Genomic DNA, 20315 nt, shown 5'->3' on the forward strand with positions numbered 1-20315 from the left:
AGAAAGAATGACATTGCCCCATTTGTTAGGAAATGGAAAGACCTGGAAAAAATTATATTAAGTGAAGTAAGCCAGGTCCAAAGAAACATAGGTCCCATGATTTCCCTTATTTGCAATTACTAGTATATGTCTGAGACAAGCAGAAACGGTCAGATAAGTTGATGTTAGGCGAAATGAACCCCAAGATAAGGACTCAAATGCTTTTTTTCTTTCTTGCAATTGTTTCTAACATATTTATAAGATGATTTCTTTGTTGCTTTGTATGTCCCTCCTCCACGGTATAACCCCTGTTTTCACTGTATTTGATGTTGATATAATTTGTGGAGGGGAAGGGAAAAAACAGATTGTTTAAATAGGGATACAGGTGGACCCATTGCAACAATGGTATGTACAAGAGGTTATGTCAAAAACAAACTTTACAACTTTGACTGGGGGGTGGGGGGAAGGCAACAATGCTTGATAAGACTCATTACCTTGCCCATGTAATTGTCACCCCTCTGTACGGTATTTTCACACACACTCAAAAAAGTTAAAACAACAACAACAAAAAAAAAAAACCAAAGTGCTATCCTTGAGTACAAAAGCTCAGGAATGGGCTGGGAAGGTGGCTCAGTGGTAGAGTGCATGCCTTGCATGCAAGAGGGCCTGGGTTCGATTCCTCAGCTCCACAAAGCAAACAGAAAAAAGCTGGAAGTGGTGTTGTGGCTCAAGTGGTAGAGTGCTAGCCTTGAGCTGAAGAGCTGAGGGACAGCGCCCAGGCCCAGAGTTCAGGCCCCATGACCAGACCGCCCCCACCAAAAAAAAACACAAAAAACTCAGGAATAACATAACATCCAGGCCCTGAATTCGAACCCCATAACTGACAAAAAAAAAAAAAAAAGAATTTGTAATCAGATAAAAAAGTGTTTCTTTGATTACAGAATCAGCTAACATGTAGTGAAGGACTAGAAAATACCAGCACACATAGAACTTGGTTATTAACACCCAGTATCTACAAAAAATTACAATAACACAATACTGGTAACAGTCAGCAGCAATTAATATTTTAATACAATACTTATCTGTTCAGCAATTGCTATGTGACATACAGCTACTGTAGCTACAAAAAGGCAAAACTGAAGATGTCTGTCTAGAGAGCCTCCTATAATTACAGCATGCTTCTCATTCCTGTGCAGTGGAATGACATTTTCACTTCCACAAAAATATACTAAAGCTCTGTCCTCAACAGCTCTACTGCTCGATTCTTTCTTTTCAGCTCAATTATTTTTGATTATTTCTTATCTAGCCCGGTTATTGATCTGGTCACCCATATGAAAATGGCATGAATAATTTATGTATGGTCTGATTAGTGCACATTTATCAGCAAAATGATACAGGCAATAATTTGTTTCCAACGATAATAAAAAAATGTATGTGTCATCATCTTTTTATCTGCAACTTTCTATACTAAAGATGATCTCAAAAATCATTACCCTTTCAAAGCCAGTGCTCCTCAAAGGGAACATGCTCATTTCCTGTTGTCTGGTATAGGTTATCCAACTGAGCTCCCACAATGCCCAGGGCATCTTCATTACAGAAGATTATATATAACCATTTTTTTTCTCTTAGGTCTTCTCACTTCCATAAGAGGGGTCTGTCCTATTTCTGTATTCAGGGAGCACAATGGCAGACACAAGAGTATGCGATTATGATCATGAAAAGTAAAAGAAAAGTGAGCTGGGGATGAAGCTTGGTGCCCTGGGGTTGATCCCAAGAACTTCAGAAAAGTATTAATAGGATGATAAGCAATACAATTTCATCTTATAAGGATATTTAGTCAGCTTTAATCATGAGATATCTAGAGGATGCAGTTACTCTTTTCGTCGAACCTTGCTAAGATGGTCTTCAAAACAGTCAATAGACTAATGGTTTGTGAATTATGTTGTTTTAAACTATATAAATGATGATGGTTAAACATCTTTTTTAGTAGATAAGAAATGTAAATAAGATAAAGTAAGCATTGGGGGGGGGGGTCTTTAAACAGGAAAAGTTACGGTTGCTGACATAGCCAGTCTAAGGACTTTCCTGAGGAGGTGAGGAAGAGACACTAAAAATAACTGTTTGAAGGAAACCAAATTGATTGTTTCCTCAATAGTAGAGTATTATAATCCTCTTCTAGACTTTCAGAAAATACAAGCAAATATACTCAAACTCTGCTCATATGAAATAGTAACAGTAAGTTTCTGATGAGAAATACTACAGAATTATAACATGTAGTATGAAAGAAAGAGAGCTAACATTGGCTAGTTATAACTCTAAAAGTCTAGTTTTACCATGGCTAGAAAAAGATCAAATTCAGAAGAGAGAGCTGAAGAAGTAAAGGATTTTGGAATAAAAAAATGTTGCATTGTAAAAATAATACACTACTTAAAATGTTTATATATACAGTTTAGCTTCTCATGTAACACTTGAGTTCAGTAAAGTGTTTACCAGAGCTAAGAGATAACACTTTTTAAAAGCCTATCAAAATTGAGGATTTTAGATGTTACACTTACTGACTCAAATCTACAGGAGACTAAAATGATACAAAATTCTTCAGGCAACTGGATTTTTTCTAGATCATCAAGAAAACACCCATCAATTCACTAAATATGCCACAGTTTAGCTATACAATAGGATACTACTATACAGCTGCTTTATAAAAAGAGAGGATGGGCCTGGGAAGGTGGCTCAGTGGTAGAGTGCTTGCCTTGCATGCATGAGGCTCTGGGTTCGATTCCTCAGCACCACATAAGCAGAAAAAAGCCGGAAGTGGTTGTATGGCTCAAGCACTAGCCTTGAGCTGAAGAGCTGAGGGACAGTTCCCAGGTGAGTTCAGGCCCCAGGACCAAAAAGAAAAAAAAAAAAAAGAGGCTCCTTAATGATAAAAATGGACAGGATATATTGTTATATGAAAAAATCAGGATGTAAATGCAGAGTAGAGTATGCTAACCTTTGTACAGTAAAGCAGAAATAAGTAACTTGCATTTGCTTTTGTAAGCACAGAAATGCCTGAAAAGAAATAAACAGAGAAGATTGCCTACTTAGTGATTTTGTATGTGTGTTATGAAGGAAGAAAAGGCCTAGCAAATGTAAGATAGAAAAAAGAAATGTTTTATTTTATATACACAAAGTTACTGTTACATAATGTGAGTATTTTAGCTAGTCAAAAATAATCATCTGCAAATACACAAAAGACAGAAAAAGACCTATTCAAGTCACATAAAAGAATGAGTCTGGAAAAAGGAAAGATCATCTTTCTGACCTAGAAACTGTAACCTAGAAGAATTCTGAGTAGCTTTTAAGCCTTTCCCTTAAAAATTAAAAGTGAGCATTCCTCACTAACATGCTAAGGTTTCTAGAGGCTTACAGTAACAAAAAACAAACTTTAGCTACTAAAGAAAGATGGCCTAGTGTAAAATGAAGACCAAAGTCCATGACTGTTTTAAGACTTTCTCTCTGAGCCATTTAAACCATCAAACATAATTAATCATAATAAACAAAATTAACTACCTTTGTTTTCTATACTTATCACTGTTTTGCAACTCTCAATTATCCATGCATTCAGAGAGAGTCATAATGATATACCTACAGATACACATACATATATACATATATAAAATAGGTACATATATATAGTTAAATATATATTTAATTTTCTTGACTTACATATGTACAGTAAATGGAAGGGCAAGCAAAGGGAAGGCTAACTTGAGAGCAAATGAACAAGATATGAACGTAAATTGGACATGGTAAAATAAGGACTTTCTTTTCTTTTTTAACAGGTAACAGAATTTAAACTCAACATTAAACCTAACTAAGGACTTTCAAGTACAACACTTGAAACTCTTTCATATATTATGCATAAGAATTAAGACTGGGGGAAAAAATAAGCAAGGATCTTTTTGAAGTTGTATTTTAAGGTTTACAATTTAAGAACCTTATCTGAAGTGTACAATAATGAACTAGTCAATAATTTGCATAATAAATTATTCAATGAACAGCTTTATGCTTCCTCAAAAAGCTGATAGTACTACTTTCAAAAGACAATTTTCATTCTAAATTCATGAATCAGTATTTCCACCTGGCATTTATCATCACTGAAATTCAGTGAACATGCAAAATAGCAGCTCTTATGAAGGAGTAGGCAGTGAATTAAAATATAAGGTGCATCATGTCCTCCCCCTGCCCAATCAGTAATGCAGAGGACTAAAGGAAAAATGTAAGGATTTTATGTAAACTTGTCTATGAAACCAATTATAGACTATAAAAGCAGAAACAGGAAATTGATATTCTTTTTTTTTTTTTGGCAGTTGTGGGGTCTTGAACTCTAAGCCTGGGCGCTGTCCCTGAGCTTTACAGCTCAAGGCTACTGCTCTATCACTTGAGCCACAGAGCCACGTTGATAGTTAAATAGAAAGGGTAACTTTTAGATTCCATGGACATACTTAATGACAACTGCTTTATTTTCATTAAGTTTATAAATTATTTGGGAGCTGTTTTACTATGAATCACTTTTACAATGTTACTAAGCACTAATGTCTGGGACAGAGGGTGCAAAGGAGAAAGAATTGATTCTATTAGATTCAGATCTCTTTTCTGTTCTCTCCAGCTGTACTCACTAATCAAATAGTCACTAGCCACACAGAACTGTGTAAATTTAGATAAAGTTAAAAAACCAGTTTTCAGCCACACTAGTCACACATTTTGTAGTCATTTCTGACTTAAATTCAAAGGGTGTAAAGGGTGTATATTCTTAAAATATAGATTACTGCTATAGTATCAAAATTATCTGAAATTCCCAGATGATAGAAATTACTACTCTGTGATATTAGACACTGCTTTATTATCAAAATTATCTGAAAGTCCCAGATGATAGAAATTACTATGTGATACTAGAATTATTTTGAAAGAATGACATTTCTTCTCTTCTTGGTATTTCATTTTAATCATTAATCTATATAACATGATGAAACACCTGTGTTTATATAGATTCTCTATTCCCAATACTTTAAATGCCACAAACCACAGAAATTTGCTTCTATCACAGCTTCCCTGATATCACAGGGTGGGTGGGAGGAGGAGGGGTGGGAAGGGGAGGTAGTGGTAAAGACTCGCAACACAAACGCACACCATAATCAAAATTTTTCAAAACAATACTGTACTTCACATCAATTTTCAAAGCATGCCAAGGCCATTTCAGTCAGATAAGTACAGTAAAAGGAGGTAAGTTTCAGGACACAAGATTAAAACTAAAACAACAATTTTTTTTTTGTATTTTAAGTCAGTCTTAGAAACAGACAATATGGCATTTCTTTACACATTGCTGTAGTGCATACACTGTATATAAATGTCATTTCCTAGTTAACTGCTGGACTTATATTAAGTACCCTAATTAAATATTGCTCCCTGTGTCAAAAAATCATATAACACGAACTTTAAAACTTAAACACAAGGTCCTATTCATTAAAGAAGGCAGTAACTTGAAAATTATAGATATGCAAACATGATAATTAAAGCTCATGAAATTTCAAAAAGCATTTACACTTCTGAAATATTTCTATTTTTAATTTTTAAAATGAAAACTAAACCATTCTTGAGACCAATAATTTCTATTTCCTTACTTAAATATAAACCCAAAAGGCATTAACATCATACATGAGGAAATTAAAAGACATTTAGCAAATGGTCATGTAAGTTACATGGGGTTCTAAGCTCAAATTAGCCTTATTGTAGAATCTGTCCTGATAAAGGAGTATTAAAATTTGATGTCCTCTTGGTTTCTAAATGGGGGAGTTGGGATTGTAATTCCTTCCCACTTTAAGTCTATAAGAATTTCTAAAAATTAATATTGGTCAAAAGAAAGGAAGATAAACATATAATTTCAGAGTTACATATTACTAGAGAGCTGATGAATATTTTTAGTGATCATTTAAAGCTAACATCAACTGTTTTTGTTAAAAAATATTATAAAGTCTTAGAACAATAGCCCTCATAAATATGGATGTACAATCCTAAAATACCAACAAGTCTGAAGAAATAATCATAATCAAGTGGGCTTTTATTCCGGAATGCAAAGATGGCTTGACATTTAAATCTTACTTTTCCCCATAATATCAAGATTATTACTACTTAAGATTCAACACTGTAATAGAAGTCTAATGCAGAGAAAATAAGGTGAAGACAATAAGGAAAGGACATGAAGATGAGAGAAGGAAAACTTCATTATTCACAGAAGACATGGTTGTGTCAGAAAAAAACACATGATCTAATAAAAGTTACTTCAACTAACTGCTAAATTTTTCAAGGGGAGACACAGGTCAGCACAGTATAATATTCTCTCTCTCTTTCTCTCTCTCTCTCTCTCCCTATATATATATATATACATATATATATATATAATATATCAGCAATAAAAAAGCAAAGTGCCACTTAAAATAGCATAGAAAAATAAGCACCTAGAAATAAATATGAAAATGTTATGTTCATGTGGAAAACTCAATTATTATTATGATATTAACTTCCCTAAACTGAGCAGTACATTAGCAAAATACCAATGAAACTCTAGCAGATTTTCTGAAAGAAGCTTGAATAATTCACTTTAAAATTCAGGTGAATATTCAGTGGACATGGAAGAGACAAACAACTGTAAAGAGAAGACGGCACATCATACCTGAGTTTCAAAATTTAGGATACGTCTACCATCATCAAACCACTAATATATTGGCATCAGGATACAGAATAAAACAAATGGGAAAAGATAAAGAGTCCAGAAATAAATCCAAACATATATGGTCAATATATATAAAAAAAGCTCCAAGTTAATTCAATAATAAAAGGTTTTGTTTTTAAACCAATGGTACTGTATCAAGGTGATCAATAAGAAAAAAATAACTTTAAAAGAAAAAAATTATACATCATTTCATGATCCTTTCTGCACTCCATTAACAAAAAAAAAACCAACAACCAGATCAGTCACAGATCTAAACATAAAAATTAGAACTACAAGCTTCCAAGAGTATCTGCATGACTACTGCATATGCCAAGGGATTTAAGAGTCAATTCTTATTTTGAAAAGGTATTAGGCAATCAGGCATGGTAACTTATGCTTGAAATCTCAGCTACTTCTCAGGATCATGGTTTGAGCAAGCTCAAGCAAAAGTTAGCAAGAACCTATCTCAATAAAATAAGCTGGAAACTGGGAGAGAGCAAGCGAAGGGGTTACATTTTCTTTCTTTTTTTTTGGGGGGGGGGGGGTCCAGTGGTGGGGCCTGAACTCTGGGCCTGGGCGCTATCCCTCAGCTCTTCAGCTCAAGGCTAGTGCTGAGCCATCTTCCCAGCCCCCCCCCCCCATTTTTTTGCCAGTCCTGAGGCTTGAACTCAGGGCCTGGACATTGTCCCTGAGCTTCTTTTGCTCAAGCTAGTGCTCTACCACTTGAGCCACAGTGCCACTTCCAGCTTTTTCTGTTTATGTGGTACTGAGGAATCAAACCCAGGGCTTCCTGCATGCAAGGCAAGCGCTCTACCACTGAGCCACCTTCCCAGCCCCTGGTTTACATTTTCTTAAAAGAAATGTACTCTTTATCTGACTTATGTAACTATAATCCCTCTGCATATCACCTTTATAATAACAATAAATTTTTAAAAATACCAAGCTGGATGCGATAACGCATACCCAAGGTCCCAATTACTAGGCAGAATGAGTTATATTGCTCAAGTGGTAGAACACTTACACAACACCTTGGGTTCGAGGTTCAATCCACAGAAAAACACACACATACAAACACATACATACCACATACAAAAAAACCTGGCAAGACAATATTAGATGTACACATCTCTAACAATAACCTTGTGTCCGGAGCATAGAAAGCAATTCTAACAAATCAACAGCAAATAGCAAACCACCAAAAAAAACAACAACAACATAAAATTTAAAAATCCAGACACAATAAATATAATAAATACAAACATAATAATACACTTCATAAATTTCTAGCCAGCCTGCCAAGGAAAAAAATACAGAAGACACAAACTGCTAACATAAGAAACCTAACAAATGAAAGAGTGACCTTGTAGAACATTAAACTATAGCACAGGAATATTATGATGAGCTTTATGGAATACACTTAGTAATTTGATGAAACGACCAATTCCTTAAAAGACAAATTATTAAAACATGAAAATTTAACCATCCAAATGTGATTATAACTATTAAAGAAACTGAATCAATAATAATTTTGACAAATAGGAAATACCAGACCAGATAGTTTCATTGATTAATCTAAAGCATTTCAGAAATATATTAAGAAATAAATTAAATAAATGCTCAAAAATCTTTCTCAAAGATAAAAGCTGAGAAAAATCTTCATAACTCTTCTGTAAGGCCAAAATTATGTTAATTCGAAACCAAAGAAAGATTTAACCAAGAGGAAAATTATAAAGTAGTAATCATTCATGAATATAGAGGCAAAAATTCCCTATAACGTATTGGCAAATCCAACAATAACATAAAAACACAAACACCAGTAAGTGGAATTTATTGAAAATATGTGCATATGGCTCAAAATTCAGAAATCATTAAAGTAAAATTATCATATCAATAGATGCAAACAAAAGCATTCCACAAAATTCATTACTCATTCATGATGAAAATTTAAGAGGAGAGCAGGATTGAAAAACAAAACCTATAAATAACCTAGGCTGGGGGTTTAGTTTAAGAGTAGAGCACTTGTTCGGCAAGTATGAAGAACTGGTTTGACTTCCAGTTACTCACACATAAATACACATAGGTATACATACATAAAACACAGAATAACACTCTACTAGTATTAAACTTACTAGGTAAAAAATAGATTAAATACTTTAATCTCCTAATACTGGTAACAAAGCAATATTATTCCTTACTGTAACAAAATACTGAAATAAGCATACAGGATGAATTGTAACGAGATGTACCAGACACTATGTTGAAATGAACTTTACAGCTTTGGGGGAGGGGGGGAGGAAAGGAATGGTAGGGCAAAGACAAAGGAGGGGGTAACAATGCTAGATAGGAAATGGACTCATTACCTTGCTCATGTAACTGTAACAAAAAATATATATAAAATAATTAACACCATTCAAGAAGTCCTAGAAAATAAACAGAATAATCTAAAAGGTATAGACTGGGAAGGAAAAAATAAAACTGTTCAACTGGGAGAAAATGAGGGAAGGAATGACACTTCAAAAAGAAATGTACTCAATACCTGACTTATGTACCTGTAAGCCCTCTGTACATCATCTTTACAATAAAAATTAAAATAAACTGTTTCTTCACAGATGACATAAATATATAAGTAGAAAATCAACAATCCAGCTGAGCACTGGTGGCTCATGCTTGTAATCCTACTCAGGAAACTGAGATCTGAGCATCACGACTTAAAGCCAGCCCAGGCAGGAAAGTGCGCGGAGACTCTTATCTCCAATTAACCACCAGAAAACCAGAAGTGGCTCTGTGGCTCAAGAGGTAGAGCGCTCTCACCTTGTACTGAAGAGCTCAGGAACAGCACCCAGGCCCAGAGTTCAAGCCCCACAACCAAAAAATAAAGATAGAAAGCAACAGTCCAGAAGAAAATAATTTTTCAAAATGAGTAAGCCATTGCAACATCAAAAGTGAGGAAGACAGACAAACCTACCTAAAAATCTAACAAGTATCAGGAATCAGAGATATAAATAAATAGATATTGAATGTTTGATGCTCAGGATCAGTGTCTATTTTTATCAATCCATCTACAGATTGAACAAAACTTTATTCAAAGTCCTTGGAATGGTGTTATATGCCTATAACTCCTGCCACTTGAGGAAAGAGGAAAGAAGGGAAGATTGCAGCTTGAAATTACCCTAGTCAAAGTTACTAAGAGGTAATCTCAACACAGTGGTACATGCCTGTGATCCTATCTACATAGATGGCAGGAGGATTACTACCAAGGGTTGCCTCAGGCAAACCCAAGACCATCTCTGAAAAATAATTGTGAGGGCTTTATACACTATTGATGGGAATGGAAGTTACTACAGTATGATTATCCATATTACAACTAGGATTAATCACCACTATGGATATCAGTAAGGTGGTTCTTCAAAAAATTAAAAATAGACCAGTCAAAACTAAACCTGCAATATGACCGTTCAAGCATATATGCCAGGATACAATAGAGGCACTTGAATAGTGATGTTAATTGCAGTACAATTAACAACAACCAAGCTCTGAAAACAGCCTAGATACACTATTACAGATGAATGGTTCAAGAAAATATGGCATGTATACACAATGGAGTGTTATTTAACCACAGAAGAATATTATTTCCTTTGTAGAGAAGTGGATATATATCATCATGAAACCTAAGTAAATGAGGTTAAGGAGAACAAAGATTGCATGCTTTCTCTCATAGTAGATGCTAGACCTAAAATAACTTTGGATGAGGACTGAAAATGACATTTACTGAAAGCTACAGAATAATAGGGGTATGGGAGGATGGGGAACATGAAAGTAAGAAAGGAGGATCAATCTAATTGAAATACTGAATACATACATGTGAAATATTATTGTGAAACCTTTGTGAACAATTAGAATATACTTACCAAAATGAAAGGAAACTATAATGGGTGGGAGTGAAGAGACTAAACAAAAAAACGTGAAGAGTAAAGAAAATGCTTCATGTATGTACATGTGTGAAAATAGAACAATTAAGCTTGTTAAAAGATTAGTTTGGGAAAAGGAGAGAGGAAGAGTGACAGAGGGGGTGAATCTGATCAAGGTACATTGTACACATGTGCGGTAAAGTCAACCGAAGCCTTCTTGCACACTGCCTAGCAAGCTCAAGGCCCTGAGTTCAACTCCCAGTAATAGCTCTCCTCACAAAAAACAAAAAACCTCTTAAACCCTGGAAAGTTATTTTATGAGCATCAATAAGTGATTCTAAAGTTTATATGAAAAGAAAAAAATAAGCTCCAGAATCAAGACAATGTAAATAGTGAAAATAATGTCAAAGGACTGGTACCACCTTACCTCAAGATTTACTATAAAGCAATAGATCTGAAGTCGGTGGAGTAGCATTGCTAAGAGACAAAAAAGCCCAGTGGAACAGAAGAGAAAGCCCAGAGAAATATAGATACAAAATGGTCAAATGATTGCTGTCAGAGAAGCAAAGATACTGGAAAAGGACAATCTTACCAACAAATGGAAGAGGAAAAAAAGGACCCAGAGTATACTCATCTACATACTAACCTCACATTAAGAAATTAACTTCAAGTAGATCAAGCAGCCTGTGAAATGCAAAGCTATAAAACTAAGGGAAGATAATATAAAAGAAAATCTAAGTAATCTTGAAATTAGTATGACATTTTACACACCAGAGCAAAAACACAGGTTCCATGAAATAAAAGAATTATAAAAGTGGACTTCATGAAATTTAAAACTTGTAAGACACTGATTATTGAAAAGCTGCTGCAGACTGAGATAAGACAAATTTAAAACATGTATCTGATAAAGTACTTTGTTCCAAAGTAGAGAAAGAGTTCTTAAAACTCAGCAATAAGAATCAAATGATGCAATTAAAAATAGAAGATGTGGGTCTTGCCTAGCATTCATGAGACCCTGGGTTCAATTGCCAACAAACTCCCCCAACCATGAAAAAGGCAAATAACATGGAACACAAAAACAAATCTGTAGATCCTTAAAGATATTCAACATCATACGGCATTAGGGAATTGCAAATGAAAAGAGCAAGGTACAACAAAAACTAGTAATCTGGGTAAAATTCCAAACACTGGCTGATGGGGGATATGGAACAGCAAAAACAGGGAGCCAGTCCATAAAGGCCACAGAGCAAACAACAACTATTTGATACTATAGAGAAAGCAAAATAATAGAGAATTTTTTTTTTTTTAAAGTGGATGTTTGCAGAGGAGAGGGGAAGAATGAGCAGTTGGAGCAAACAGTATTCTTCAAGTAGTTAAATTCCCCAGTATAGATATGGTGTCCATTTGTGAAAAACAAAACCAGTAAGCCTATATAATAGTTAAATCTAATGTATACTTAACGCATTTAATCCTGTATCAATAATGCTTCACCAATTTAAAAGAAAATTACACTATACTATTGGAAACTAGAGGAAGTAAGAGGAATACAGAAAATCCAATTCCTTGAGCCTTCTGAAAATTGTTTTCTGTCCAGCTGTAACTGCTTTAAAAACATACATATTTCTATTGGCAAGAAAAATGTTTTTCAGTGAGAATGAACATCTTACATGTTGTATGTCTTACATCTTACATATCTATTTGCTACATCTTTTTCAGACTAATTCCTTTTCTTAGAACACTTTCTGTACTTTCCGAACTCTTAATGCATTAGAAATATGTAGCATTTTGGATAATTCTTTATCTTTTTTTTTTGTTGTTGTTGTTAGTCGTGGGGCTTGAACTCGGCTTGGGCGCTGTCCTTGCATTCTTCAACTCAAGGCAAGCACTCTACCCCTTGAGCTCCAGCGCCACTTCCGGTTTTCTGGTGCTTTGTTGGAAGAAAGTGTCTCATGGACTTTTCTGCCCAGGCTGGCTTTGAACTGCAATCCTCAAAGCTCAGCTTCCAGAATAACTAGGATTACAGGCGTAAGCCAGGGACACCCAGCTTCTTTATCTTGATAATAGTATTTTGGCGGTGTGGTAATTGTACAGATCTTAAATTTTTGTGTAGTTACTAAATATAATGGTCTGCTATGTTAAATTTTGGGAGTACTTTCCTACTTTAGAAATGTAATATTAACCTTATTTTGTTTCAACCCAGCAGAATATTTCTTTTACAGACAGGTTTGTACAGTAAATCTTAAAGTCAAGTTAAAAATGTTAAAATTCACTACTAAAACTAAGATATAAATTAGTATATTTGGTACATAAAGTATATATGGCAATTAAAGAGATAAAAGGGGTCTTTTCTAGATTTCTCTCTTCAACCATTACTCTACAGTAATTATTTTGGATCCTAGAAAGTGATAATTTATCTACTACACAATAATTATATAGTGAAATTGGTGTTTTCTATTTAATTTCATTCTTCTATTTTGCCATTATAGTGATGTTTTCTGCAACTGAGAAAGTGACACAGATGTGATAAATTAAAAAGGAATGCATTTGTTATACTGTACATATGAATACAGTCCAACATGGGAAATATCTAATTACTAAGCGAAAATTGTTCATAAGCTAGAATGAATTATAAACAATGTATATTGTATTACTATGAATTACTATGTATAAACTTGTTTTATTTACAAAACCTTTATAGTAAAAATAAAAAGCTCATTAACAATGTTAGCATTTTATCTGAGAGCAAACCTGTGCCTACCAGACAGAGACAAAATAATGCACAATAAACTTCAACCCTATATGCTCCTTTAGGACAGACTTTTCTATTCAAACTAGAAAAAGTTACAATCACATACCATTAAAATAATTCACTGAAACCAGTGGAATGTGTACAGAAAAATGAGTCTACTATAAACATGGATTTCATTGGAAACTCTTAGCCGTTTTTGTATTGACTTTAAAAATCAAGCTGAGACTAAATGCTGAGACACAAGGCAGAAGTTACTTAGTACAAGTAGAACCCAGCTCTCTCTTCAGTCCTTCAGCTAACACTTGAGTAGGCTGAGACTAATGTGCAAACTATAGACTTTTTAACATTTTTACAGACTTGACAATTTGTCACTATTCAAAGGTAATGTTTTTACATTAAGGACGCTTTTAACAAAGTTTATTTTAAATTTAAAAAACCCTACTACTGGGGCTGGGAAGATGGCTCAGTGGTAGAGCGCTTGCCTTGCATGCATGAGGCCCTGGGTTCGATTCCTCAGCACCACATAAGCAAAAAGAAAAAAAAAAAAAAAAAAAGCCGAAGTAGCACTGTGGCTCAAGTGGTAGAGCGCTAGCCTTGAGCTGAAGAGCTGAGGGACAGCGCCCAGGCCCAGAGTTCAGGCCCCACGACCGGACCCAAAAAAAAAAAAAAAAACCCTACTACTATTATCCATAACAGAAAGAAAAATAAAATGGCTCAAAGCAGTAGAACAAGGGTGGCATAATTCAGAAAGGTTTAAAAAACTGCATCATAAACTTATTCAAGCTGTTTCTTTATACTACTATTCATTTATACTTATATGTAGTTCTCAACTTATACTATACTTCACTGACTTTAATTTGATTTACTCAAATCAAAACAACGCAATTTAGAGTTCAAATTTACTGTGAAATGTCTTTGTCAATACTGGGAACTTAAAACTGAGTGTTAAACTGAGTAGCATTGATAACAATTTTCATATGCTTCTTCAAATTCCCAGGATACTTTGTAGATGTCAAATATTCTTAAGTGCTTTACATAATTATTATCCCTTGAAATTATTTCCTAAGGTTAATGTTGGTTACTAAGTTAACTGTGACCATTTACAAGATTTATATAACCCATCCCCACTGGATTCTTCTGAATCTTCCTATATTAGACTTTTGTGCTTTTTTCCTCTATAGTAGACAAGAGTAACTTTTTACCTTTGTATATTCCAACTCTGAATTTGATTTTCTCTCTTTACTACTCAAACTGAAATACACAGTGAGCCCTAACTTGCCACCAGTAATACTTTATACTTAAGGCCTTCAAGAGAACCAAACTGGTACAGTGCCTGCTGGGAACTGTCAGGCCACTGAAAATGCCAATACACCTGAATAGAAAAAAAGGAGCAAAAGAATTACCCTAGGTACATCTTTTCCTCTGAACTTACTTAGAATTACTACTCAGAAGATCTGATTTAAAACAAAACAACAACAACAAAAAGCTGGTAGCTACTGCTACCAACTATAGTAGTTTGGCAGCAGAATTAAAACAGTTTGTTCTCTGAATAAAATGAAGACCAAAGTCCAGATATCATCTTCATTAGAAAATGGAGATTTTTACATCTTGATTAAGTAATGAGAAGTACTAGAGAGGCTCCTATGGAATAAACAAGTGAGTAGTCAGAATTATTCAATCAAAAAGTACTCATTAATCTGTGATAGATACAAAATTATAAAAAATTACCAATAATACCGAATACAGCATAACTCCTGGAACTGTGTATGAAGTGAGAAAACAAGTAAGATTTAACTAAAGAATTCGAGCAAGCTAAAACAACTGAAGAGGAATTAAAGAAAACGAAGGTTAACACTGATTAGTAAAAGATTTTTAAATATCACTTAATCTGGAAAAACAAAACTGGTAAATATGGCAGGGATAATGGTCAACATTATCAACCCCAATCTTTCCGATCAGAGATGACTGGAGAGGACTAGATTCAGGCTGTATTTTTCTGATTTCCTAATCTATTTATCAGATTATACATATTAATCTCCACTTAGAGAGACTGAACATAGTTTTTACATAATATACTACATGCAAGTCAACAGAACTACAAAACAAAACTTATTACTTGTAAACTTTTAAAATTGTTCTACTTTAATACAGCTACATACTAAATGGCACCAGAACTTCATGTAAAAATTCCTGAGACATATTTATATATTACATATAACTTTAAATGAAACCCCAATTAAAATATTTAGAAAAACAATTAATTTGCTTAATGATTCTCCTCCTCTACAAAACCAATCACCAGAGTCCCATTAACATTAAGGCATATTTCCAATTAGTGAGATATGTATGTTTTTACATAATTTCTGTTGGTGCTTATAAGGTTTAGCTTTACTATACAATTCTCTTACCTGCCCTTCTATATCTAAGTGGCACCAAGTTCTGATTAAAATCTTTTCTTTTGAATTATACTTGAATTCCCATTAGAACCAGTTTAATTCGGTCCTTATCATATTTCACATGGACTTCTATGAACACCTACCTATCTGATCTCTCTTGCTTTCCATTCCCACAATCCTCAACCCTCCCCCCCCCCTTCGCTCACATCCTAAAAGTTAAATCTGATCTCTGGTTCCCTACTTTAATACAGTAATTCCTTATCTGTATCTTCCTCTTACACAGTTTTGAAATGCACCCCTATATTTTAAAAGAACATATAAATGCTGTACTAAAACTACTTGGGGATTTTCATTGTTGCTGCAGGGTTTTTTCAAGTTACTGTTTTTGCAAGAGATGGAATTTGAACTCAGGGGCGTCATGCTTGAAAAATAGGTACTCTGTCACTTGAGTCATGACCCTAGTCCTTTTCTGCTTTAATTTTGTTTTAAATAGGGTCTCACTATTTGCTCCATGACAGCTTAAAACCTCAATACTGATATCTATGCTTTCTATGTAGCTGAGAATACAGATATGCACCCTTAAATCTTGTTAGAAGGGATAGGGTCTTAACTTTTTGCACAGGTTAGCCCTGAAACACAATCCTCCCAATCTTTATTTCCTAAGTACCTGTTCCACAGAAAACTATTAGTTCTCCAAACTTTTCAAACTGCTTCACATCTCTTGTGTAAGTCTGAAATATTCAAATATTGCCCATGTTACCCATCCCCTCTCCTACAACCTTTTCCTTTGATTCTCCAAACCTTTTAAAAACTTTACATATATTTATATTCGGTCTTCCTACCCATACAACCATTCCATAAAATAGGATCCCTATTTTACAGATTGAGAAATCAAACCCAGCAGTGGAAGGTAAGAGACCTGTCCTAAGTGACCTTTAGTTTGAATCCACAATTACTGATGACAAAAGCTATGGTGTTTACCACAGTGACTTAACAGCCTCTTACATATCACTCTGAAGTATTGACTTACTCATCAGTTTACACATTTCTTTCCCTCTTTAGACATACTATGCTCCCTGAGGGCAGGTATCAACCCTGGGTTTGACATCAACATTTAGTTTCTTAATACATGTTTGTTCACTAAAAGAGAGTAATAAGCCCCTGAACAGCTGGTACCATGACTATTTATTTCAGTTCTTGACTTCTTAGAGCTCTGACTGTACTCCCTACCAAACATATTTATCTGTAAAATTACAGCTGGACTTATGAGACAACATGAGACAACGAATTTCAGTTTAAGCTACAAAAAAAGCTGCATAGTTGTGCGTTTTTTTTTAAATACTATTCCTACATTACAATCTATCAAACTGAGGACTTCAAATTTTCAGGGTAATTTTCACAACAGTTTCATCCCACAAGAGCAGGCAACCATAGCAGTGAGGTTTTAAATAGCTGAAATTCAAAAGGTAAAGTTGATTAATAATAGATGACATAAAGAAACCGAGCACTGAATACACAAGGCCCGTTTGGCAATCCACTGAGGCTAACTGGTGAGCAATGCTATCTTTGTCATAATGTTCTCTCATCTTGTCATTTCCGAAACATTGGTAAAATATCAATCCATACACTAGTGTATAAATGCTATGCCCTTCTTTCATTAAAGTGCATCTGTCGGCGAGGTAAAACAGTAAGCTACTTCCTTTCATTTAAATCACATACCAAATATAACTGTCAGCAAAACTGACTTTTTTTTTTTCCATTTGCAGATAGCTAGCACTCAAACCACCGGATATATTTTAAAATATGCTTTAAAAATATACTTTCATTTTATAGGTTTCTGGTAAAAGTGAAATGGTTATTCCTTTAACACCTTTTTCCGAAATAACTCAGTAAGCGGAAAAAAAAACTTTTCTAAACAACCTGATGTTGTGGAAAATACAGACATACAGGCACAGTACTGGTTTTCTACTTCAGGAGTGATGGTTTTCTAGTTCCAGTCACATTATTAAACTGCTGTTTAACTTGGGACTCAATAGCTATTTTCTCTTTCTCTTTTTAAAAACTGTATATGTGGGGAATGGACTTGATTTTCTTTAAAGTTGTCTTGCAAATTCTGATGTTTGAGTCTTCTAACCAAGTTCTAGACTTCAATTCAAATTCTAAGTAACAAACACGTCGTGAATTGAATGAATGATTCCATATGTAGGGGACAACACAAAATGCAAACAGAAGACTCATATACAGCTAACAGGTTGGTAACTTTCCAGAAATTGTCTAATCTTAACTTCTTAAACAAGGAGGCGTAGTCTTGCTTGACATAGGTAAGATTACTAAGGAAATTTATAAAATGGCACTGCTGCTCAAACTTCTCTGGATATTTCCTGGGTTCCAGTGGTGCATAACGTGCAGGTGCAAGCAAATAGAGGGAGCCAGTCACAATTCCAACAAGCCACATTTCAACCCAGTCACCTCAGTGGGACCTCCTCAAGGCCTACAACACGAACAAAACTTCCCCACCCCCAGAAGCGCCTGCAGCCAATGTAATGAATGCTTCCTTAAACAACACCCATTCCCTTCCCACAGCAGAACGGCTTGCTCCCAACCTGCCATCTGGGGTTGGAACTGGCCGCCCAGAACTAACCTAAGACTCTTTCTTGGTCCCGCAAAGGGCAAGAATAACTAGAGACTGAGGTTTCCCTGCCTAGGGCTGGGGGCTGGGGGAGAATCTGCACCCCTCCTCCCACAAATGCAAAAAGAAAAAAAAGCGCGACCGGGCCTAGGTGTGTTTGCTGGAGAAACAAACTGTTTCTCTGCACTGGGGAGGGACAGAAGCGATCCCTTCCTGCCATCGCACTCTGGAGTGTCCAATAACGTGCAGTCGGTTTCATCCTCTCTTGGAAATACTAAAAAGGAGATTAAATGAACGATGCACTTTCCCCTAGTTCTATTCGCTCTTTCAACCTCTGGCATTGTTAAGGAAGCTACCCCGACCGAGCAGAAAGAGGTGACGCTAGGGCGAGTGCGAGGGTCCGGTTCTGCGATCAAGCAGCTTGTGCAAGAGAACGAACACACGAAAGATGAAACCCTTGTGGTGTAAAAGTTTGGACCGGCGGCGCAGACGCAGACCCGGGGCCGTCCAAGCCAGGCTCCAAAAGGCAGGCCGGCGGAGGTGACACTCCCTTGTTCTCCAGCCGCTCGGGAGGCGGCGTCCGGCCGGCGCGCACCCAGGAGCCGGGCAGCGCGGCGGGCCGGGGCCCGGACCCGGGCCGGCAGGAGGCCGGGGCGTCCGGGAGGACCCCTCCTCCCCCGCCCCCTTCCTCCCTCCCACTCTGCACCCGGGTCCGGGCCCGCCCGCGAGGGCACGTCGGGGGGTGGGGGGGGGCGGTGGAGGGGGTCTCGGCCACTGACCACACATTTCTTGCCGAGGAAGGAGAAGAGGGACTCGTTCTCCTGCGGGGTGAGCAGCAGGGACCCCACGTTGGTGACCCTCCGCGGGGGAGGCGGCTGCTGGCCGGAGCTCATGGTGTCGCCGACGGGGCTGGGCGTGCGGGGCCGCGTCCGAGGGCGGCGGGTGGGCGGGCGGGCGGCGGTCTCCCCCTCGCGGTGACAGGGGCGGGGAGCGGGGGCTCAGCGGCGCATCGCCGCGCAGCTCCTCCGAGGCGGGCGGAGGCGGCGGCGGCGGGCGCGGGCTGCGGGGCGGACGGCAGGCCGCGCTGCCACCCGGCGAGGCGCAGGCCGGATGCTCCCGGTTCCGCGGCACTCTCGGCGACTGCGCTAAACTCTCAACCCCTCCTTCGGTACTCCGGCGGCGGCGGCGGCGGCAGCCGCACTATCCAACATGGCAGCGGGGGCGGACGAAACCACGAGACGCAGGACCGCAGGGGAGTGAGGGAGCGCGCCGGAAACGCCCGAGAGGAATTCACGCCTCCCACCCCCTCCGCTCGCGGCGACCTGAGCGCGCCCGCCGGAGGCCACGCCCACTTCCGGCAGAGGCGCGGTCTGAGCACGTCACGTCGTGGCCTTGTCTCCGGCTACTACCTGAGTGAGGCCTGGTCGCCGCGCGTCGTCGGCCGGTGGTGGCCGCGCGTGGCGCCTACGGCGGCGGGACAGACTGGAGGTTGGTCTCGGCGGGCCGGTGCGCCTCCTTTCTGTGGGCGTACACCTTGGCGGGGCCTCCCCGCCCTCAGTGTCCCTTAATTTCTCTGGCCTGGTTGTGTGATGTTCGAGCCTCTTGTCAGAAAGTTCTGGAATCGAGAGGACACGTGAGGCGGGTAGTTGGCTCCCCTGGTTTCCGCCTGGGCCACTGGCGCCTGGACGTTCTCAGACGCAGGACACGTTTGGGGGCATTGCAGGAGATGAAGAGCTGGACCCAACAGGTTGCTCCAAGAGCCTGGTGGATGGCACAGAAAACAGTAAAAACTCGCTTAGAAAAGACACGTCACCTGCCACAAGTGTGGTCCACATCCAAGCCACAGGACAGTGATCCAGAGGCCCTTTTTCTTCTCCTAGATTGGAAAATTATCTCTCCCCTC

At 37.6% G+C, this 20315-nt stretch overlaps 1 protein-coding gene across 1 annotated transcript in view; it reads right to left on the bottom strand.

Moving 5' to 3' along the window:
* Wasl (WASP like actin nucleation promoting factor) overlaps positions 1 to 19387 on the bottom strand; it is a 45598-nt gene extending 26211 nt beyond the window's left edge. The window contains exon 1 of the mRNA XM_042695905.1: positions 19192 to 19387. Within this exon, the coding sequence (XP_042551839.1) occupies positions 19192 to 19305 (114 nt within the window). The 5' untranslated portion in view covers positions 19306 to 19387. The remainder of the gene's footprint in view (positions 1 to 19191) is intronic.
* Between the last annotated feature and the right edge of the window lie 928 nt (positions 19388 to 20315).

This window comes from Dipodomys spectabilis, unplaced genomic scaffold, assembly GCF_019054845.1.
Source record: "Dipodomys spectabilis isolate Male_0828 unplaced genomic scaffold, ASM1905484v1 ptg000197l, whole genome shotgun sequence".
Classification (NCBI taxonomy): Eukaryota; Metazoa; Chordata; class Mammalia; order Rodentia; family Heteromyidae; genus Dipodomys; species Dipodomys spectabilis.